Genomic DNA, 24,116 nt, shown 5'->3' on the forward strand with positions numbered 1-24,116 from the left:
TGGGGCATTGGAGGGGATCTGGAGGGTGCAGTGTGGGGTCCAGAGATTGGGGCGCCTTTTAAAAATAACGAGCAGAGCTCGTTAGTGCAGGTAATGGGACTCAGTCTGGCCTCGGCAGGCCATTCCTCGCCATCGCCCAGAAATAAAGCAGAGTCCCATTTAATAGTGGGGTCGTTCTCGGTACTGCCAGCGCCAGGAAACACCAGCTCAATACGGGACTCTGTTCCATTTCCGTTAAATCGCACCCTATATTCTCAAGTCAGCATGGCATTGGTTTTGGAGGGGAACTTGCAGTAGAATGAGGATGTAATACAACAAATAAAGTTTATGACATATGACCATTAAAAGTCAGTAATTTATGATATATTTCAAACTCACCCACACAATTGATCTTAATCACTTAGAATGGCTGGACCTCAATATGGATTTCTGAGCCCTGGGGCTTGAATCTGGTACCATTTCCCTGAACTTGATTTCTCCCCTTGGTCTACTCCATGTATTTTGGGCTTCTGCAAATTTGAGACAAGCAAAGTTGTCCCACTAATGTTTGTGCGAGTTCTAAAGCTGCTTCAATGCTGGGTGCATCCCCATTTCTACCCAGTGTGTCGGAGAGATCACAAAAGAAGCTAGCTTAAAATAACTTGCTTAAGAGTGTTCAAATCTTGAAAGTTCTGAGTAAAAGTCCTGAACTTAAGTCTATTTATCGAATCAGAATCTGGTCAACCTGTTTCAGACGATTGAATTTTTTTTTTGCCTCCAAACTGCGTATTCAGTGGAGATTGCTAAATCATTTGCATGTGGAATATAATTCTCAAAATTATATTTGTTACTGATTGCAAGTTGTTGCTGAAGCACAAATTGTAAGGTGGAGTCTTTCCGAGTTTCCGTATGTTCTGGCAGAGCTGGGGGTTTGATTCTGCTGCCTGTTTGCAAACCTTCATTCAAACTCCTATATGCACACACACACACGCACACACAGGATCTTTTATTTCCAGTTTCCCTCCTTCCCCTGCACAAGCGGAAATCACGGGTGATATTCTCCGACCCCCAGCAGGGTCGGAGAATCACCTGGGGCCGCCGAAAATCCCGCACCCGCCGTGGCAGTGATTCTCTGCCACCCGGGAATTGGTGGGGGCGGGAATTATGCCCCGCCGATCGGCGTGACGTCCGCGCTGATCGGCGAGGCCCCTGTGTCGATTCTCCGGCCCGCAAAGGTCCGAAGTCCCGCCACTGGGAGGCCTCTCCCGCCGCCGAGGTTTGAACCACCTCTGGTGGCGGTGCGAGCGGGCCCCCGAGGTCCTGGGAGGGGCGCGGGGCGATTGGTTCCCCTGGAGTGCCCCCACAGTAGCCAGGCCTGCGACCGGGGCCTCCCGATCCGCGGGTGGGCCAGTGCCGTGGGGGCACTCTTTCTCCTCCTCCGCCACCACGGCCTCCACCATGGCAGAAGCGGAAGAGAATCCCCCAGCGCGCATGCGCCGGTCCGCTGACGTCACCACCAGCACATGCGCGAACCGGCGAAGGCCTTTCGGCCGGCGCTGGCCGGCGGGCGTCAAAGGCCGCTGGTGCTGGCCGCTGGTGCTGGTGCTGGTTTTGGCGGCAGTCGTCGTGGTGCCAAGCGCTCCGGAGCGGGCCTAGCCCCCAAAGGTGCGGAGAATTCCGCACCTTTGGGGAGGCCCGACGCCGGAGTAGTTGGCGCCACTCCGCTACGCTGGGACCCCCCGTCCTGCTGGGTAGGGGAGAATGCCGCCCCACATGTGTCAAAACACTGGTGGCATCTAATTCCGAGCTATGATATCCACACCTGGCCTCGGGACATCTGCCCTGTTACAGCCTGTACTTCTCATCTCATATCCACCATTTCCCAGTTTCAGCTTTGCACTTGTCAGCCTCACGGGGACCAGCCATCAGAATCTCCCCAACTGCGTAACAAGCCAAGGCCGTTCATCCTTGGCAGTCAGGCATTATGGTCCTTTTCTTCCCAGGAGCACCGCAACATAAAGCAAGTAATCTTTATACTACCTTTCGCATCGTCAGATCACTCCACAGTCAATGAATTACTTAAGTATAGCCGCCAATTTGCAAGCAGCAATATTGCACAACACGGATGAGATGAATGACCAGTTAATCCATCTTGTTGGTGAGGATAGAGGGGTAAATGTTGACCATCGCACCAATACAGCACCCATCTTCTCTATGTTTCATGGAATCTTTTGCACCTATTAAACAGGCAGACAGGGCTTCATTTAATATCTCGTTCAAAAGGTGGCATTTTTGAGAGTGTAGCTCTACCTTAGCGCTACACTGAGTGTTAGGATGGATTATGTGCTCGTCGGACTTGAACCCCTGGTATTACGTCTGGAACTGACATTTAAAAAGCCAAACGTCATCAGGGAAATGAGAAAGGAGATTGTCCATACCTGGCATTGGAAGGGAAAGCCTGATCCACGCACACAAACCGTCCAAGGTTCAAATTGGAGTTCAGGATGTGGCTTTTAAGTGGAGCCAAGATGGAGTGCAGAAGTTTGCCATCAGCTTGTAGAAAGAGGTGGGTCTTTGAGATTAGCTGTTGGAGAAAGAACGAAAGGGTGAAGATGGGGATGTTATGGCTGAGGGGTTAGAGATTTACAGCCATGGAGTTTGCCTGTATCAGCAGCCATCAAGTAAACATATTCAGTTGCAAGCTTATTCAAGTGACGCTACATTAAAATAAGTTACTTTTAATCTCAATGGCTTTGACATAATAAGAATAATGGATAATAAGTGGTTGAACGGCCATAATCTAATCCAAGCATTTAAATTGCATCTCCAATTATAGTATGAAGCACGTGTGTTTTATATGTAAATTCCTGGAATATCAATTGGTTTACAACTTCTGAAAACACTCCATTCTATTTGTTAGCATTTATATATACACATGAGTCTAACTCTAGGACTTGTTGGCCATGGAAGGAAAGTTCATTGTACAGTTCAATAGGCTGGGCTCAGGAATTCTGCTACCATTTCCCCAACCACCCCACCAAAAGGGCGAAACCGTGTGGGTGTGAAAATATGCTACTGATTGCTCATCCCTAACTGCTCTGATGGGAATAAGTTTTTTTTGAATAAATAAATGTACAGTATCCAATTCTTTTTTTTTCCAATCAAGGGGCAGTTTAGCGTGGACCCACCCTGCACATCTTTTTGGGTTGTGTATGCGAGACCCACGCAGACACGGGGAGAATGTGCAAACTCCACACGGATAGAGACCCAGGACGGGATCAAACCTGGGTCCTCGGTGCTGTGAGGCAGCAGTGCTAACCACTGCGCCGCCGTGCACCTAATGGGAATAAGTTAACCACAGACAGAGTGTCTTTAGCATTTTTTAATTTTCAAAACTTGCGGATGACACAACGTTCTAAGCATTGTGAACTGTGACGAGAATTGTGTAGAACTACGAAAGGACATAGTCGGGTTGGTGGAATGGCGAACGGGTGACAAATTTCATGCAGAGAAGTGTGAAGTCATTGATTTTGGTAGAAAGAATGCAGGGAGCTAATACAAAACAAAAGGGTACAAGTCTAAAGGGAGTGCAGGAAAGGAGGGACCTGAGTACATAAGTCATTGAAGCTGGCAGAGCAGGTGGACAGCACCGTTCATAATGTCTACAGTATCCAAGACTACTTCAGCAGGAGCATAGAGTATAAAGGCAAGGAAGATATGTTAAAATTGTATAGAACACTGGTTTGATCTCAATTTGGAGCATTGTGTCTAGTTCTTGCCGCCATATTTCAAGAGGCATGTGGAGATGTTAGAGAGTGCAGAGAAAATTCCTGTGAATGGTTCCAGAGATGAGGAGCTTCAGTTATGTGGATATATTGGAGATGGTGGGACTATTTTCCTTGGATAAGACAAGGTTGAGAGGAGACTTGATCGAGGTGTTCAAAATCATGAGGGGTCTGTGGACAGAGTGGATTGGGAGAAACTGTTCCCATTGGTGGAAGGACTGAAAAACAGCTGGCTCTGATTTTAAGGTAATTGGCAAACAAAAATGGATACAAGAGGAGAAATATTTTTGCTCAGTGAACGTTTAGGATCCGATATAACCACCCGAGTGAGTGGTGGAGGCAAGTTCAATCGAGATATTCAAGAGGGAATTGGATTGTTACCTGAATAAGAAAACTTTGCAGGGTTACAGGGGGACGGTGAGGGAGCAACACTGGATGAGTTACTGCTACTGAGAGAGCCCCCCCCCCCCCTTGCACTAATTGACTGAGCAGTCGACAGGTGAAATTCAAACGGGGCCTGACAATTAAATTCTGTCTGACTCCTGTACAGAATGGCCATCCATTCCTGCCAGTGATTAGAATTGGCCTGTGGTGTGGGTACTGGCTCACATGTATGCCAGGCCGAGTAAGGGTGGCAGAATCCCTCATCTGAATTGCATTAATCAGCCTGCTGGGTAACCCAGAAGCTTCCAGGGTGGCTTATTTCTGCTGCTGGCCCATAAAATACAAGATTCCCTTTCAAAAATCGGCATAGGATTGGGAGTGAAATAGCAACGGCATGAAACTCCAAGCAAAATGAATATTAACAACAAAACAAATGTTGGAGAATGTAGCTTAGATCGTCATGAGAATATAAAATGACTGCAGTTGCAAATTCAGTAAAATTAGAGGTTTTGCAATTCGTGACCACTGACAAGAAACCCAACAAATAAGCAAGTTGTATGAATAAATTTGTTTTGGAGAATAACTTTTCTTCAAATTGTTGAAAGGGTTACCTTTGAAACTTGGCTAGAAGTGATTGCTTTAGGCACTTCCTTGGTTCTAGAATTTGTGTTTGGTGAGCTTTCAACCATTTTCATACTAGTGCCGCAGGGTTGCAGCCAGCCATTTGTCCCCACATTGTAAAAAGATGTTTCTTGGTCAATTCATCACACTGCACATTGTAATTGTAATTTTCACTAAAGAAGAAAAGGTAATCTGCCTGAATAGACAAAAGTGTCTTTGATCTAAGGTACGATCTTATTTCAATCAGAGATGGTGAACCTGGGATTTATATGAGGGAGTAGCCAGGCCGCATTTATTTGTGAAGGAGCACTTACAGTTCCGAATATTGATGTCTTTGTTGTGCAATGTGGTTTATTTTGGTGCTGCTAGGATACCAAATCTCATAAATAACAAGCACCTCTTTATAATAGACCAAACGACACAGCGAAGGAGTATGTTTCCGTGCCTCAACCCATCTTCACAAGAAAGCATGAGCCCAATATTATGCAAAACAACCATTCAGCAGATATAACCAAATGTGCCGTCAGATCTTAGCAATATAAAATTTAACATTAGATAGCCAGGATGGAGGTTTGTGCTTACCTATGGCTTCAGGGTTCTGTACTAAGCTTATTAAAGCACAGTTCCAATCACGGGAGGCTGAAATGTAGCCATATACTAAAATTAGCTGGTACTTTGGTCTTTAAAATATATTCTGTGTAATCTTCCACACATTTTAACATTAATTAAGTGACTTTTTTCGTCAAAAAAGGCAGAATCTGTATCAATTTCTATGCCAGGGATCCCGGTTTGATTCTGGCCTCCAGTGACTGCTGGTGTGGAGTTTGCATGTTCTCCTCGTGTCTGGGTGGGTTTCCTCCCACAGTCCAAAGATGTGCAGTTAGGTGGATTGGCCATGCTAAATTTTCCCTTGATGCCCAAGGATGTGCGGGTTAGATGGGGTCAGGGGGATAGGAAAGGGGTGGGGGGGGGGGTAGTGGCCTGGGTCAGGTGCACCTTCAGAAGGTCGGGGCTGACTCGATGGTCCAAATGGATTCCTTCTGCAGCGTAGGGATTCTATGCATTCTGTGGGGCTTTAGTCGGAGGATAAAAGAACGTGAGAAAGAACCAGACTAAGAGTGGAGCAGGAGATAAAAGAGGGCAGGAAAGAGCAAAACTGTGGATGGAGCCAGAGAGATAAAACTGCGAGACAGAGCAAAGCGGGAGATCAAAGAGCACAGGAAAGTGCGAGACTGAGAGAGGAGCCAAGAGAACAAAAGAATGCAGGGTAAGAGAGAGACTGTGGGCAGAGCCAGAGAGATAAAACAGTAAAGAAAGAGCAAGACTGAGAGCGGAGCGGGAGATAAGAGTGCAGGAAAGATCGATACTGAGAACAGAGCCAGGAGGATAAAAGAGCGCAGGAAAGAGAAAGACTGTGGGCAGAGCCAGAGAGATAAAACAGGGAAAAAGAGCGAGACTGAGAGCGGAGCAGGAGATCAAGATCGCAGGAAAGAGTAATACTAAGAACAGAGAGAGGAGGATAAAAGAGCCTGAGAAAAAGTGAGACTTCGAGAAGAGCAGGGAGGATAAAAGAGCACGCTTCAGTGCGAGACGTGAAAATGGATCTGGGGAGATGAAAGAGACTAAGAGACTGAGAGTGGATGAGCAGGCTGGCCATGGCACTATGGTACAGGAAGCTGTTTGTGGGAGAAACAAACGGGACTCTGGCACTTTGCTCCAGAAAACAGTGTTAATCCCCCTCGCAAATTGTCCTCTTCACTATATTGTACCATTGCTGTTTCCTCTCCCCACTTAAATAGCTTCCTGTACCATGGCCAACCTCTGCTGATGCCGCTTTCAGTCCCGCTATGTGCATCAGGATTATTGATCTGGAAGCTGAAATGCAGAGAATATGGTTCTTTATTGTCACCCTACTAATTAACTTTGCTGGGACGAGTGTTCTCACAAGCTGCATAACAAGGGAAGTCAAGAGGGCTTTCAACTAAATGGGGGGCAGGGGGGGATGAAGGGTAGATTCAAGGCATGAGAACCTAATTGTAATAGCGGTAAAGAGGGTCATAAAATAGCAGGAAAGGATAAGGAAATACCCAAGAATACACCAACAGTCAAGACTAGATGTTACAAGGATAGCAAAAGGACAAAACTATAGGTTCTGTATCTGAATGTGTGTGACATTCATGACAAAGTAAAAGAAGCGATAGTGTGTATTGAAGTAAATAACTATAACCTGATAGCCATTCCAGAGACATAGCTGCAGGATGACAAGGAGTGGGTCCTGAATATTGAGGAGTATACCACATTCAAGAAGAGTTGGAAGCCTGGTAAAGCTTGGGGGGGGGGGGGGGGGGGGGGGCATTGCGCTGTTAAGGATAGCATTGGTGCAGTATTTAGTGATGGACCTTGTTTCAGAAGATCAGATTATAGAATCGGTGTGGGTGGAGATGAAGAATAGTTGGGGGAAGTAAGTCACTTGTGGGAGTGGTCATTAAATCTAAAAGTAAGGATTTTATACTTCAGTTTTACACGGCATTGGTGAGACCACATCTCAAATACCGTGAGCAGTTTTGGTCTCCTTATTTAAGGAAAGATGTAAATGCATTGGAGGTGGTTCAGAGGAAGTTTACTGGATTGATATCTCGAATGAGTGGGGTTTCTTATGAGGATAGATTGGAAAGGCTGGTTGTGTTTCCACTGGAGTCTGGAGGAGTGATGGGTGACTTGATTGAAGTATATAAGATCCTGAATGATCTCGACAAGGTGGATGTTGGAAAGGATGTTTCCTCTTGTGAGTGGGTCCAGAACTAGGGGGCACTGTTGGACAATTAAGGGTCAGCCTTATCGGACAGAGATGAGAATTTTTTCTCTCAGAGGGTTGTGTGACTTTGGAACACTGCCTCAGAAGGTGGTGAAGGCGAGGCCAATGAATATTTTTACGGCAGAGGTAAATGAATATTTTTACGGCAGAGGTAGGTAGAGTCCTGTTAGGCAAGGATCAAAGGTGGAATTCAAAACAGAAACAGCCAAGATCTTATTGAAAGGCAGTGCAGGCTCGAGGCCTACTTTTGCTCCTGTTTCGTACGTAACTCCCCTTCCACACTTGTGGATCCAGCCATGATAAAGCGTATAATGGTCGCCACCACAGTTTCCACAGCAGCACAAAGAACAGCCAGAGAATGCCTGAGTGTTATGGTGGAAGCTCAGACTGCTGCCTGCCGCATGGCTGCAGATTACAGCGTGCAAAGGGGCTTGCCTAGTGTCGCAATCTTCCCGCCGGCATATCACTAGAATTGGTGGGGAGCGGCGCATGTTCCATGGAGCACAAACCTGCTGTCCTCTCTCCTGATGACAGTATTCCTCCTCCCTCCTCAGCCACTCCACTGGTGCACTCGCTGTTGCTGTCGCTTAGGCAACCCTGATTGCTGCCGCCGTCACTGAGATGGTGCCATGCAAAGTTAGACATTTTAAGCTGCGAGCTGATCGAGGGCATCCTCCAAACCATCTTAAGACTCCTCCACTGAAAATCAATAGCCTTCTACCAGCCATGCTGCACCATTGAGATCGCACTCTGTAGGTGTGCTGGGACAGATATAAGCACATTGGAGGCAGGCACTACGGGAATGCACAAATATGATTAGTTTATGTTTGGCTGCAGTATGGCATGTTTTATTTTACAAATTTAGCTTGGAATGTTTATTTTGTGGTGGCTTTTATTTCCGCCTTGTGACCAAGTGAATGCTGTGATAATCAATGACAGAGATAAGGTTCAGTCTGGGACTGTTGGTGGATAAGGAATTGGGGCTGTTACTGACTGGCACCACACTCAAATGTACTCTACGTTGAACCCAGCAGTGAGAAAGGGGCTGCTGCTCGCCATAAAACTGGCAGCAAGAGCTGTCCCCTCATGATGGTGAGGCTGTGCAGCATGGGGCAGACCATCACAAACCTTGACACCTGCTGTGCCGAGTATCACAATGCTTCTTCAGAGTGGATCAGGCAGCACAAACATTGTTTCAGCACATCAGTGATCCGGGTGTACCATATTTCACGTGGAAACATGGCTTTCATTGTACCCATGCCTTGGGTTGCGAACCAAAGTTATCAACCATGTGGTCAGCAGTTAGCCCTTGTCACCCAATACCATTAGTCATTCTTTAGTCTACCGTGGTCGCTAAAATGCAGACGGAATAGTCCGCTACTACAGAATGAGAAACGATTGTGTGATTCGATGCCTACTGTCATACGGCAGGTTAACATTGAGGGGAGTGGTCTCCTTTCTTTTCTCCAGTATAGCGGCCACAAGGCGAAGTATGGGGAAACCTGCAATCCCAAAAAAACTGTATGCCCACTCCAACTGCTTTTCTCTGGCAGAGCTTAAAAAGTAGTTGGCTCCAAAAGAAGGAAGAGCCTCAGTCACCTCATTCGCACAACAGTGGATGACAAACCATGAGACGATGCAAATATTTCCAGCCCCACCCAGTAGGATCCAGACACACAAGAGTTCATCACCATGGTCACCTTCGCAGCCACTGGCAGTGCTGGCCTCGCCTTGCTATGAGGCAGCAGCTGTGGCTGCAGCAGGTGGTGAATTGCAGTGAAGTGCAGTCAGCTTATCCCGCACGCAGTTCCTCACTATGTTTCAGGGAGGAAAATATCGCCCTGAACACCCTAGATATGACCTCCTGCTGAAAAGACTCCTTTCTTTTCGTCCTCCCTCCACCAGGAGTTTGTCCTACTCTGCGTGGCCTCTCTTCATTCTCCCAGTCGGGCTGTCAAGAATCCTTGAAGTCGGAAGGAAATCCTGCCGCACCTGCCACACCACCCTCTGTAATTGCTGCAGCTTGAAAGAGCTATAGTAACCGTCAAACATTTGTACAGTCACAGCACAGCCAGAAGAAATGAGCCCACCTAGTTCACCAATATCCTTTAGGGAAAGGCGTCTGGCTTGTATGTGACTCCAGGCCCACCTGTGGATTGACTCTTAACTGCCCTCTGAAATGGTGAGGCAAGACACTCGGTTGCATTCAAAAAACTGCTCAGCACCACCTTCTCGAGGGCAGTTGGAGATGGGCAACAGATGTTGGCTTTGGCACCATAGTCACGTCCTGTGAATGAATAAATAAAAATAATAAAAAGGAAGATTTTTGGGAGGTGAATGGCCAGAGCGATTTAATTTGTACGGGTAATGGTGGAAGACGAGTGGTACAAGTAAAGAAACAAAAGACCGGCGTAGACTAGGTGTAAATGGCAAGGGAAGAAGCATTACCGGCCCCGGTTTTCCGAAGGGAAAATTGGAAAGACAGGTTGTGACGTAAAATGATTCAACTCAACAAGGGTTTGAGTCCAGGAAGCTGTAAATTGTCTAATTAAAAGATACGGTACTTCCTGCCAGTGGGATATTTCACTTGGGCCAATGGTGACCTCCAACAGTATGCTCCCTGGCGGCAGAGGATATGGGGCACACAATACCGCATAGGCATCAGAGGGACCGATCCTGATGCCAGCCAATGGCGGCCTCCTCCGCCGTCAGTAAATAGGGGGGGGGGGGCTGAAAAATCCCACCCATGGTGTTGTTCATTGAGATTCCACTGAGCTTCATTAGAAAAGTACGGGAGAATGAGAATGGAATGGAAAATGAAAATGGCAAGCGAGTGAAAGCTCAGGGTCACGTTTGTGGACTGAACTGAGATGTTCAGAGCAATCACAAAATCTGCGTTTAAAGTCCCCAGTGTAGAGGAGAGTGCACCATGAGCAGTAAATGTCATCGACCTGTCTTCTCTGCTTGTGTCCTAGACTCAGCAAGGAAATGCGTGCCAACCAGGCGAAGAGTTCCATGGAAAACAGTAAAGCCATAAGCCAAGATAAAAGCATCAAAAACAAAGCTGAAAGGGAAAGGCAAGTTGACCTTCAAACTCAGAAAAACAGATTGATTTTATCTTTCGGAGGTCAAGTGTTTGCAAACAACTTTTAAGGCCATCATTCTTCTTTGTGTAGCCTGTCTTACATGGTCATCCCTGAAACAGTGCTTTCTATTATCTGGCCTACCTTTTGTGCTTACAAGGGCATAATGCTCTGATATGTAATGAAGTTTTAAAACTATGGTGCTTCATCGAGTAAAGTCTTTGAATTTGAATTTTCTTGCTCTACAATATTTCCTCAGAACGGGGCTGATTCTCTGGCCACGATGCGCCCGGCACAAATCCCGCTATGTTGAAGGAATTGCAGGAGAGCCACAAATAGAATAAGCAGTTTTCAATTCCCTCGGCACACTCCAGCTGTTGCGATCAGGATCTCTCCCAGAAAGGGCAAGAAACTGATCAAAGCTAATTTACATTCATTTTGTTCTCATTAGCGAGATTAAAGTCGAATGTTGCGGCCTCCCGGTACTCCCCCCCCCCCCCCCCCCTCGCCCCCTTACAGTGGGAAGTCACCGGGGCAAAAGGGGAGGGGGCAACAGGGGAGGAAGACCCACTGGGACAACCCCACTGCCCGCAATTGATGGTAGTGAGGATGGTGGTGGGAGAGGGGCACTGAAGCCCTGATGCTGGCGATGTGGGGGGGAGAGGAGTCTTTGCCAGTGAGAAGAAGGGGTTCTGTAGGGTTATTCTGAGATCGTGGCGCTGGCTGATCTCGAAGAAATCCAGCCTTGCTGTCATCTTCGGGTCCTACCCACACATCTCATTTTGGGTGTGAATCACCACTGGCTCCATAAACATGGCTAAGTAGGAGGATCACGATGGGAATTGCACCGGAACAGCCAGTACGATTTGCACCGATTTTCCTGCCCAAAGTGACACTTCAGTCATTTCTTGGGAGGATTTCGCCCAAGATCTATAAAATATTTACACTTTTCTCTTTGTTAATTTATTTCCTTGGATTGTTTTCGAACTCGCGTCTTTCCTTTAGGAATTCTGCAGTCTGTGAGAAGGGAAGCCACCGGAATCTAAGTATGAACAAAATGTAATTTCAGTGCATTTAATTTGGTCCATTATACTGTTGACGGTAGCGGTCGGAGCCTGAATGTATTTGAATGGCATGTTGCAGAGACGGGCAGTTGTGGTTAAGCAACTGTGGCACAAACCCATCCAAAGGTTTTGATGTTTTCCATTTTCAGGCGAGTCCGGGAACTGAACAGCAGCAACACTAAAAAATTCTTAGAGGAACGGAAACGGGTATGTCACTGTACATTCCTGCAAATTTTTATTCTATTGATTGTATGTTAGAGCTGTAATTCAAGGGTAACTTACATTTTGTCTATTGAAGGAAGTGGGCTGAATTAGTCAGACCCTCACCAAAGAATCACGGTTTTCTCACGGACGCACGGTTTGGGTTCCGCCAGGGTCACTCAGCTCCTGACCTCATTACAGCCTTGGTTCAAATATGGACAAAAGAGCTGAATGCCAGAGCTGAAACGAGAGTGACTGCCTTTGATCTCAAGACAGCATTTGACCGAATATGGCATCAAGGAGCCCCAGCTAAACTGGAGTCAATGAGAATTGGTGGGGGGGGGTCAATCATTCATCTCCGCTTCAGGACATCAGTGCAGTAGTTCCTCGGGATAGTGTCCTAGGCCCAACCATCTTCAGCTATTTCATCAATGACCTCCCATCCACCATAAGGTCAGATGTGGGAATATTCACTGATGATTGGGCAAGTAACATTTGCGCCACACAAGTGCCAGGTGATGACCATCTCCTACAAGAGAAGATCTAACCATTGCCCCTTGACATACAGTGGTATTACCATCGCTGAATCTCCCACACTCAACATCCTGGGGTTACCACTGATCAGAAACTGAACTGGACTAACCATATTAATACTGTGGCTACCAAGGCAGGCCAAAGGCTAGGAATCCTATAGCGAATAACTCGCCTCCTGACCCCCCAAAGCCTGTCCACCATCCACAAGTCAGGAGTGTAATAGAAGACTATTCATTTACCTGGATGAGTGCAGTTCCAACAACACTCAAGAAGCTTGACATCATTCAGGACACAGCAGCCCACTTGATTGCTACCCCTTCCTCAAGCACTAAATCCCTCCACCACTGACAAAGATTTGCAACCATGTGTGCCATCTACAGGCTACATTGCAGGAACTCACCAAGGTTCCTGAGACAGCACCTTCCAAACCCATGGCCACTACCATCTAGAAGGACAAGAGCAACAGATACCTGGGAACCCCACCATCTGGAGGTTCCCCTCCAAGTCACGCATCACCTCGACTTGGAAAAATATCAGCATCCTTCATTGTCAATGGGTCAAAATCCTGGAACTCCCTCCCTAACAGCACAGTGGGTGTACCTACACCACATGGACTGCAGTGGTTCAAGAAGGCAACATTACCACCACCTTCTGAAGGGTAACTATAGATGGGCAACAAATGCTGGTCTGACCAGCGACGCCACATGCCTTGAATAGTTTTTTTTTTAAATCACAGAATTGTTACGGCACGGAGAGGGCCATTTTGCCCATCTGAGCTTCTTCATATTGGATTCCCAGTGTCCTATACAACAGATGAAGGAAAATGATTTGGAACGCTATGGAAATATTGGACACAATTGAATCCAGGTTATTGCTGGCAGTAGACCTGCCGAGAGCTTGCATTGCCTCCTTTACGATAGGCCAGCTGGGTTTAAGTGACAGTAAGGCACTTAAGGGGCCAGCAGCGGGCCTTCCCTGGGATCAAGGACCTCAGGCAGGATCTACCCTTCCACCCTCTCCCCAGAGTTGCCGGGCAGTCAGAGGTTGGCAACTCCCCAATGCCGTAAGTGCTTCAAGGGGAGCAGGAGTAGAAGTCGGCAATGTGCCCACCAGAGGTGAAGGGGGGGGATATTCTTGCAGTCGACTCCCCCCTTTGCGATGCCAGGACCCTCATTCAGGCAATGCTTTTGTATGAGGGGCACTCCACCCCGAAAGCCTGTTCAGGCGCTTCAGGTGGCAACTCCCCTGCCCCACCAATAGTTAAATACCAGCAGCGGTGGAATGATGTTCTTAAGTGGGGATTAATTGCCGACATAAGAGCCTCAATTACATCCAGATGGGAAGCCTTCCCATCCAGAATTAATTGTGCAAAAAGCAGGAAGATCAGCGGGTGCCCAACCCTCTCCCTCCAGTCCACTAAATGCTCCCGCCTTCAACCTCGCTCCCTGGGCTGGGAGCCATTAAATTCAGCCCCTGGAGGGTAGACCATCCCACTAGCCATGTATAGATAGGAAAACCAGGTCCCAAGCATGAGAACACAACCTTTCCCGTTCCTGGGAGCACGCATGCCCCATCCCACATTGCCAGAGCCTGTTGGTTGAAGAAAAATAGTAGCTATGGTTAAGGCTTGATGTTAAGGCTAGAGAACTGCCTAGTGGCAGTGCCTGTTTGCTTCTGAAATCCCCATGCATGAATTTCTATTTCCAGCGTTCATTATTTCAGTGCTCCACTGACCAGTCCCCCACCTTCCATCCTCCATAAATGTCAGTTGCCAAGAACATAAGAAACAGGAGCAGGAGTAGACCATATCATCCAAAGGTCTGCTGCCCACATTCTCACTCGCACCAAATCCCACTCACCCATCATTCTGTGTCAGCTGACCTACTCTGTCCCCCAGTCCAGCAATGCCTCAGATTCAAAGTTCTCATCCCTGTGTTCAAGCCCATTCATGGCTTCACCCCTTCCTATTTCTGAGACCTCCACCAATCCTACAACCATCTGAAAACCATTGACAAGACTCTTAGCTGGACCATTCACCTAACTATTGTGGCTATGAGAGCAGTTTGGAGGCTGGCTCTCCTTGACCCATCTACTGATACCCCAAATCAATTCTACAAGGGAAAAGTCTGGATCAGTGCAGCTCCAACAATACTCAGGAAGTTTGATGCCACCCAGGACAAAGCAGCCTGTTTGATCAGGATCTTCCCCATCCTGTTACATTTGCATTCCCTCCGGCTCCACCGCTGGCTGCAGTGTGAAGCATCTTCTCACTGCATTGCAGCAACTCCCGAAGAGTCCTTCGACAAACCTCCCAAACGTACAACGTCTACCACCTGGGAGAACGAGGGCAGCAGGTGCATGGGAACACCAGCACCTGCAAGTTTCCCTCCAAAATGCCCTGCATTCTGACTTGGAACTATATTGGCTGTTCCTTTCTCGTCTGTGGGTACAAATCCTGGAACTGACCAATATTACCTTCACCACATGGACTGTAGCAGTTCATGACAATGAATCGTTACCACCACTGCAAGGGCAATTAAGGACGAGCAATATATTGCTCACCTTTCCAGCAATTCCCACATCCCATGAATGAATAAATTCTGGGAAATGCTCTGCACTGCTGCATTTCTGGAACCTTGCACTTACACAATTTTCTTTACCCGACTATTGGCAGCCATCCCTTCAGCTATTTAGACTAAAAATTGCCGATGTAAACGTCTCTATCTCTGTCCCTCCTTAAGACTTATCTTGTTGATCAAGCTTTTGTCACCTGCCCTAATATCTTATGTGCTCTTGCGAAGCACCTTGGGACCTATCACCAGATTTAAAGCATAAATATAAGTTGTTGTTGAACAGAGATGTCCCTGAAATGAAAAATGAAATGAAAAGTGCTTATTGTCACAAGTAGGCTTCAAATGAAGTTACTGTGAAAAGCCCCTCAAGCTTGCATTGGGTTTTATTAAAACACTGGAGAAGCACAGGGAGAGACGGGTTAGAATGGGAGCTACAAACTCAGGGTTGAGCTTTTGGCCAGAACAGTGGTATCTAGAAAGGTGACGACATAATCCATGGTTGGTCTTCCAGATTGCATCATGAGCAGTGCAGACAGCATATAGGATTGGAGAACAAGTGTAAGTAAATTCGTAAATCAGGGGAACAGATGGGTAGAGACTATTTCTGCTGGTTGGGGAGTCTAGGACCAGGGGCGTAGACAAAAACATTAGGTGCTTCACGCTACTGTCAGTGGTGGAGCGGAGGGAGAGAAATGTAACGGGGTGGGGGAGATCCTGATCAAGCAGGCTGCTTTGTCCTGGATGGCATCAAGCTCCCTGAATATTGTTGGAGCTGCACTGTTCCAGACAAGTAAACTTGTCCCTTGTGGAATCGATTTGGGGAATCAGTAGCTGGGGACAAGTATAGCCAGCTTCGGAGCTGCTCTCGTAGCCACAATAGTTAAGTGAATGGTCCAGCTGAGAGTCAATGGTTCTCGGAGGGTTGGAGGAGGTCACAGAACTAGGAAGGGGGTGAAGCCATAAATGGGCCCAATTCTTTCTTTTAAAACTGAGACCAATGCATTTTTATTTGTCGACGCTATCAAGGGGTAAAGTGCAATGGCAGGTGTATGGAACATGGCCAGGAATCAGCCATGATCTCAAGGGGCTAAAATGGTCACCTCCTGTTCTTGCGTCCTTGGTGTCAAAATGGGAAGGAATACTTGCCACCCTAGTTATTTTGCGCCTTAGTATGGAAGACGGCACTGTCAGAGAATTTTCTGCTTTTTGGTCAGCACTGTCATGCCTGATTGGTGCCCAGTGGGTGGTTCGAAAAGAAAACTGCCCCTCGTATTTTGATCCGTTGCCCTGAGAATTATGGGCTTGATGTTTTTACCAAGTGGGAACTTGTTCACCTACGTCAAGGTTAAGAGGTCTTTCATTTTATTCTAATGACCCATGGTTAACTTCATTCCTGTTTAATTTTAACATGATAATGACTGTCAGATAGATTTACAAATTTCCACCTGGCGAGGATATTTGTTTCTGTTCGCTAATGCAATTAGATTTTTGCCGTGAATGTGAGGCACTTCCTCAGCTTTATATTGACGTAAGATATATCCAGAGTGTTGTTCCAAATGCCAAAACCAATTCTGGCACTCTGATTGCAGGAGGTGTGTCCAATAAACATAAGAAAATGGTTCAGCATTTATATACATCCGCAAAATAAAATATCCAGCGCAATATAACTGCTACATTTTCTTCCTTGTAGCTCGCAATGAAGCAGTCCAAGGAAATGGACCAATTAAAAAAAGCTCAACTTGAACAATTGGAAGGCTTGGAGAGACAGAATGACCAGGTAGAGGTTTTAGACATTCAGTGTACATAACATTAGATTACGTCACGTAATGAGGAGGAAAACAAAAGCATTATTTACTCTCTTAACTAACCCCCAAGGTTTCCTTTCTGTGGGCTTATGCAGTCAGGGAGTTTGTGAGCTTGAAAGGCATGTTTTCATAGTTACTGAATCTCAGTGAGTCCATGGCAATGAGTTCTCCACAGATGAAAATACCACACCAGCCAGGCTATTATGCAGCGAATCGGGATAAGGGAATTGTTTCACAAAGAATTATTTATTCCACGAGTCTTTTTCCCTTGTTCATCTGTCAGAAGCACAAAAGCTGAACTAACACAAAAAGTAGGATTCTGATTTAATTACTAGTTAATTGTGGAACCCATGTACCGAGCCATTTGTGTCCTTTGTCCTCTGATGCACGGAACAAAAGGATTCACCAAAAAAGCACAGCATGAATTCCGAAGCGTGATGTTGTCCCCTAGCCTCATACAGAGGATCGGTGCAAATTATCAGTTAAGGTTGACATGACATTAAATTCTAAATAGCTACTGCCTTTAAAAAAAAAAATGTCTTGAGTGCAGAACAGTTTGGGCAACCATCGTGATATTTTCGAACAATTCTATTAATCTTTATAATTAGCGTTTGAGTTGTTTTATCTACACTTTGAAAGCCACACATCAAGATTTGGTCACAAAGACTGGCATTAAACAAAATGAATATATTGCTGGTCGTAGCTGCGCAGAGTAACAAGTACATTTGCTGCCATTCTTAAAGTAGATACCACGGGCAAAAGTCGCAAAAACTTTAGTCTTAAATTGGATTTCAATCTTGCATTTTTCTAAAACATCAAAATCTAAATATTTGAATACTAACTTGTGTAGGTTAGTCATTTTCAAATAAACCATCTTACATTTTATAGGCTGTGCCTTTAAAAAATGTCGGTGATATTAATAGTTATTTAAAAAAGAATCTTTAGCTAATTAATTTTATGGGTCAAGGAAATGAAAAAAATGAAATGAAAATCGCTTATTGTCACGAGTAGTCTTCAATTAAGTTACTGTGAATAGCCCCTAGTCGCCACATTCCGGCGCCTGTTCGGGGAGGCTGGTACGGGAAATGAACCGTGCGGCTGGCCTGCCTTGGTCTGCTTTAAAAGCCAGCGATTTAGCCCAGTGTGCTAAACCAGCCCCTACACCAGCAATGAAGCCATTGCTTCAGTAATTATCCAATAACATTCATTGTTACAGCTGAATTGAAAATGTTTTCTGCTAGCAGAATGCAACTGAGTACCCTGCATAATTATTCAAATTGCCATTGGCACATGGTTAATTTGCTGGATTGGTTCATTAGGGCGACACGTGTTGAGTGGTGGAGTGTTACAGTTCATTCCAGGAGTCCAAGTTGCCGTGGCAATGTGTACTTTTACATGCATGTTGTAGTCTGGAGCTATGGACAGTGATGGTAGAGGCTCCAACATTCTTTCCATCACATGGCTGACCAGCAATCTCTCCCACTCTTACCTCCTCCCATTGGTGTGTGTTGGAAGGATGTCCAAGTTGATAATCCACCTGTCTGGCCACGTTATGAACACACCTTCCTTGACGATCAAGTCCTGGGGTGGGGTTTGGACCTGGAGCTTCTTTTTTTACTGAATAAATTTAGAGTAGCCGGTTATTTTTCCTTTCCAATAAAGGGGCAATTTAGCATGGCCAATCCACCTAACCTGCATATCTTTGGTTTGTGGGGGTGAAACCCACGCAGACATGGGGAGAATGTGCAAACTCCATACGGACAGTGACCCAGGGCCGGGATTCGAACCCGGGTCCTCAGCGCCGCAGTCCCAGTGCTAACCACTGCGCCGCATGCTATTCAGGCCTGGAGCTTCTGGTCCGGAGACAGGGATGCTCCCGCTGTGTCAAAAGACCTCCCTATTGAGTTGTGCCAGACAGAAATGTTTCTAGTCTAAACTGAGCTAGTTGATCTGAGTGTTGTGCTGAAATCTTCCTCAGTCTTCCGACACTGGGGAAGCGGAAGTTGTGAGGGGGAAATGTTAGCCAGTGATTTGGCCCCTCATTGTTATGCAGCTGGGCATGTATGGATGCCAGGTCAACTATAACAAGCCCAATTGGTTAACCTACTATCAAATTGCTATAAAGCCTTGCACATGAAGAATGGATAGGTTTGCAAGCAAATGGAGAGCACCTGCTGTTTACTGAACCTCACCCTAGCATAGGGGAGGATTTTTGCTGCCGAGTGGATGTTGTTCCCAGCTCGGAGCATCCACCTCGAGGTAAAAGCTGTGATGCATAGCATGACATGGGGGCAGGTGGGAGGGTGTGTGTGGAGGCTGGTACAGGAAGGAGTTAGTCCCGCCACCCCCAGATGCAGGTCGGAGACAGCGGCAATATCTGCCGAGTGCCAAGGTGGGCCTTTTAAAACCTCTAGATGTTTTGCTAAATATCTAGCCCTTACCCCATCATCCCACCCACCCACTATCCATGCCAATCCATGCCCACCATCCTCCTCTTCAGCATGCTAATGCATGCCCCCCCCCGCCCCGTCCACTCCCCTCGCAATTACAGCTTCTTATTCAAATCATACCACCCCCTACCCATCCCACCATGGCACCTACAGCCTGCATAACAGCTTAATGCCAACATGTCTCCATCCACTCCCATGGACATTATAAGGCATAATGCCAAAAGAAAGCCCCCTCCTACCCACCAACAACATTTGAACTTACTACCCCCATGCCAACTAAACCAATAACCCTATGGGCCGACATCTGGAGCCTGGTTGAGATTAAATAAAATGAAAATCTAAATACCTGTACAGCTTTCACTACAATTAAAAAACTCACCTATTCATGACAGCCCATTCTAAATGTTAAAAGCCCCTGCAGAACTTAATCCCGTAAAAGAACAAACAGATTTGTATACATAATGTTACATGAAAGACGGCTAATCCTTTAATAACCTCTGAACTTTCAATCAAATTGTGAATTTAGAACCATCCTGCCAGAATAACAGTAGTTTGTGGAAAGCAACCAAGTGTTAATGTTGATATGACGACAGGCCTTGGGTAATGTCGACAAAAAGCGATTATAACTGCTGGAACAGCTTTTAAAAAAGAAATTTGCTGAGCCAGTCAGGCTGGATAATTTTTTTAAAGTCCTGGGGATTGGCATAACTTCACAGACATAGACATAGAACAGTACATCACAGAACAGGCCCTTCGGCCCTCGATGTTGTGCCGCGCAATGATCACCCTACTTTAACCCACCTAACCCGTATACCCGTAACCCAACAATCCCCCCATTAACCTTACACTACGGGCAATTTAGCATGGCAAATCCACCTAACCCGCACATCTTTGAATATTTTTAGACTCTCACTGACACAGGCAAACTGGCCTTTTAATTTTTAAAGGGCCAGGGATTTAACTTGACAGCTCTATAGACTTTATCCGCCCTTCATGAACATTTACTTCTCCTCCACCAATTTGTGACTCCCACTCTGCAGAACAAAGCCCTTGCTACAGCAAAAATAGGGTCTGTTAAAATTCAGCACTAAAATTCAAAGGACCCGGCTCGTGTTCGAATCAGGCTCCTTTCCCATACGAGCAAAAATGGGATCTGTCGGAAATGGGGGTGGAACATCCAGATCTGGGTACCGTCCACTAAGGTCTACAGAGTCATCGCTACTCTGCGAAAACCTGATGCATTGTCTTCAGCAGATGAGAGAATGGAGAAAATTCGTGATTTTGTCCGTAGATGCAGATGTTACCAGGCTTTAGGGCTGTCTTTTCTTACTTTTTAAACAAAAAACCTACAATGAGGGCCACAGGAAAAAAAACAAATATACCCATGTTGAGAACTAAAGACAGTCATAATCAACAAGAGTTTCCTGGATTGCGCTGACACTGAGAATTTGCACCCACATTTCTTGTGGAGCTCACTTGCCTATTCTGCCGTGTAAAAATGGCGTCAAACCGGCATAAGTGCAAAATGGCCAATGAGGCAGATTTAACAGAATCCTACCTTCAAACACATTGTCTTTTCTCCTTGTTGGTCCTTTTCCTCTTCCATTATTATGCTGTATAATGGTTTACTCATTGTGCAGGCTATTTCACCTATTCTGATCGTGTTCTGGGTTGGGGTGAGTGGGGATTAGGTGCAGAAAGTGATCTTTGAGAAAAAAAAATCTCAAATGCCAGAACTTCAACTGCAGTAAAAGTCTCAGAAATGATTTTGGTTGTTAAATTAAGAAGAAAACTATAATCAGACTGCAGCAATTTCAGTTACACCCATATCATGTGATGTTGGGCTCTGCTATGCCTATATTTTTCAGGTGTGAATCTATGCCAGCGCATTGTATACATAAATCCAATAAATTTGCTTTTATTCTAAGGGGGAAGCAGAGGCATCTAAATCAGCAGCAGATGTATCTCAAGCAGCTCATAAGGACAAGGAATTGCACGCCTATTAATGATTTGACATAAAACCTGCAGTTTTCCGGGAAATTCTGACCCATTTAGCCTTTATTTCAAAATCCGTTTCCCCATGCCGAAGACGTTATTGGGATTGGTAGGGAGTTGATGTATGGAAGCAGATGGTCAAATCACAGCTTTATGTTTCCACCATCAAACATGTTGATTAAATTCTGAGACATAGGAGTAAAGAAAAACAACTGGCTGCCTCGCAGGGAGATAGTAGCGTATGGTACTTTCACTGGACTCGTACTCCAGAGACCCAGGCGAACGCTTTGAGGAGATGGGTTCAAATTCGACAAGGGCAGCCGGTGGAATTTCAGTTCAGTTAATAAACCTGAAAGCAATGGCGAGCATGAAACTATCATCGATTGTCATAAAAAACAATTTTGCTCACTAATATCTTTCAGGGAAGGATATCGGCCATCCTTATCTGGTCTGTCCTACATTTGACTCCAGAACCGCAGCAATGTGGTTGACTCTTAACTGCCCTCTGAAATGGTTGAAATAGCCTTGCCAGTGATGCCCACATCCCATGAAAGAATAATTTTGTTTTTAAGTGGGCAGCCCAGTGATAACAGTTCTGCATTCATCACCAAGTATCTGTGATGCCTAAAGCCTAACCTTACCAGCCCCAGTTGACTTCATCAACTGGATTAGGTTAGGTGGATTCTCTCGTCTGAAATGTCTCCCCAAATCAATCATGGATACATTTCTTTGTAGAGGCCAGTGATGGGAGGGGGGGAAATGAGAAAAACATTGGAGGTGAAGGAGTGTTCCGAAGTATACGATTCCATATTTTACATGAATGAAAAATGTTGATATACCGTTAGTGTTTGTATCTTTTGCGCCTTTGTAACATCTACAAGCCAAAATTCTCCTTCAGCACTGCTCCTTGTATGATGCGAACCTTCGCAAATTTATTTTGAGTACCTTCATCAAAACTTCAAGAGTATTTTCTGCTGAAGATGTTTTGAGGGCACAATCTTTTATTTCTACAGTGAGTCTGGTGGTGGGCTCTGTATGTCTTCCAACTGCAGTCTTAATTGTTAAGTAGAGGTATGTTGCTTAATAATCATCGGCACAATTCATCTGCGAGCTGCAGTTGATCTTGGCAACATCCAGTTATTTTTAGCATCCTTTTGTTGCCTCCATCTCTGTAATTTTTTTGCCTGCATTCTTTCCATTCATTGTCCTACAACCTCCTATTCACAGTGCCTTCTGGAAAATGAGCACAAATTAACTGACATTTTACATGTTTTTTTTGTTGCTACGCTAGTGGTCGTCTAATGAGAAAATGCAGTAATCCAAAAGATCATGTTGAATTTATTGTTTTTTTTTCCATTCAAATTCAAATGTAAAAGGCATTTTAATAATGTTTTATTGAACACTGGCATTTCATTTTATTTACATTTTTGGTTTGTAATCACTGACTATTATTTTTGTACAAACAGCTGCTGAAATCATGTCATGCAGTGTCTGGCATTCAAGGTAGGACTGTTCTTAATTACCAAGCAACAATGAAATCTGTTGTTCTATTTTGACAGTATTTCAGATCCAGATATATAATGAGCGTACAGTGACTGAAATTAGTTGTTGCATTCTTTGGTGTGAAAATTGGAACTTTTTAATGCATCGAGCAAGGCATCATCAGCCATGGAGCTTTGCCAGCCTAGGATTGAGATGCTATTGCTAACCCCAGGCTCTTCTGAGCAGACTCCAAAAGTAGCAGGGCATTAAAGATAAACACAATCGGAGTTTACAGTCCTGCTGGTTCATGTTGGAAGGGTTAGACTGCAGATCTGAGGAAATATCCTTAGCTGAAATGAAGGACGGCTTTCTGAACATACAAAAATGCGTACAAACAAAAGAATTTGGAGCAAAAGTGTAGGCCACTCGGTCCTTCGAGCCTGCTCCACCATTCAATAGGATCATGGCTGACCTGATTATAACCTTAACCCCACATTCCTGCCTAACCCAATAAATATTCAGTCTCTGCTTCCACTGCCTTTTGAGGAAGATGCGCGATCCTCTGAGAGAAGTTTTTTTCCTCACCTCTGACTGAAATAAACCTCTTAACTCTTCTGAATTCCAGAGAATACAAACCTACTGTCCAACCTTTCCTCATAAGACAACCCCTATTTCTGGGATTATAATGTAAATGGTTATGGGGATAGTGTGAGTAAAAGGCATTGAAGTGTCTGATCAGCCATGATCGCATTGATTGGTAGAGCAGGCTCAACAAACTGAATGGCCTGCTCCTATTCCTATGTTCCTCTTAGTCTCGTAAATCTCTGAACTGCTTCTAACTTTCCTTAAATAAGGAGACCAGTACTGCACACAGTACTCCAGTTGTGGCCTCACCAATGCCCTGTACATAGATGGACAGATGGACTTTAGGAAGTATTTGGTGCAGCGGGTTTGACGCGTGGGGGGTATGGCTGTGGTTACTACTAGGGAGTTTCCATAATAATAGTTGGCCTTCAGTTTTACAAATAAAGTGCATCAATACTGTCCAAAGTAATCACATCATTATCAAAGGCACATCAACTAGCTCTTTCAGTGTATTGGGGCAGACACAATGGATCAAACACCTTTCTTACCTACTTGGTGATTCTATGACTGGGGTCACTTTTAGCTTTGCTGCCCAGGTAGTAACTTAGTGAAGCGAGTTGCCCACTCTTTATCAACCCGCTCCTGTGGAACACAAGTTGGTGAGGGCCTCTACAATGAGCAGTTGATGCCCTCCCAGCCAGCAAAGTTGCGAATTATCCCCATTGCTTCAACCAGGTTTGAAGATCACCTTCACAAATAA

The 24,116-nt window shown here is 45.5% G+C and overlaps 1 protein-coding gene across 1 annotated transcript in view; it reads left to right on the plus strand.

The window, feature by feature from the left end:
• LOC119971201 (1-phosphatidylinositol 4,5-bisphosphate phosphodiesterase beta-4) overlaps positions 1 to 24,116 on the plus strand; it is a 595,914-nt gene that overhangs the window by 533,886 nt on the left and 37,912 nt on the right. The window contains exons 38-41 of the mRNA XM_038806423.1: positions 10,560 to 10,661; positions 11,881 to 11,938; positions 16,730 to 16,816; positions 22,756 to 22,792. Of these exons, the coding sequence (XP_038662351.1) occupies positions 10,560 to 10,661; positions 11,881 to 11,938; positions 16,730 to 16,816; positions 22,756 to 22,792 (284 nt within the window). The remainder of the gene's footprint in view (positions 1 to 10,559; positions 10,662 to 11,880; positions 11,939 to 16,729; positions 16,817 to 22,755; positions 22,793 to 24,116) is intronic.

This window comes from Scyliorhinus canicula, chromosome 1, assembly GCF_902713615.1.
Source record: "Scyliorhinus canicula chromosome 1, sScyCan1.1, whole genome shotgun sequence".
Lineage (NCBI taxonomy): Eukaryota > Metazoa > Chordata > Chondrichthyes > Carcharhiniformes > Scyliorhinidae > Scyliorhinus > Scyliorhinus canicula.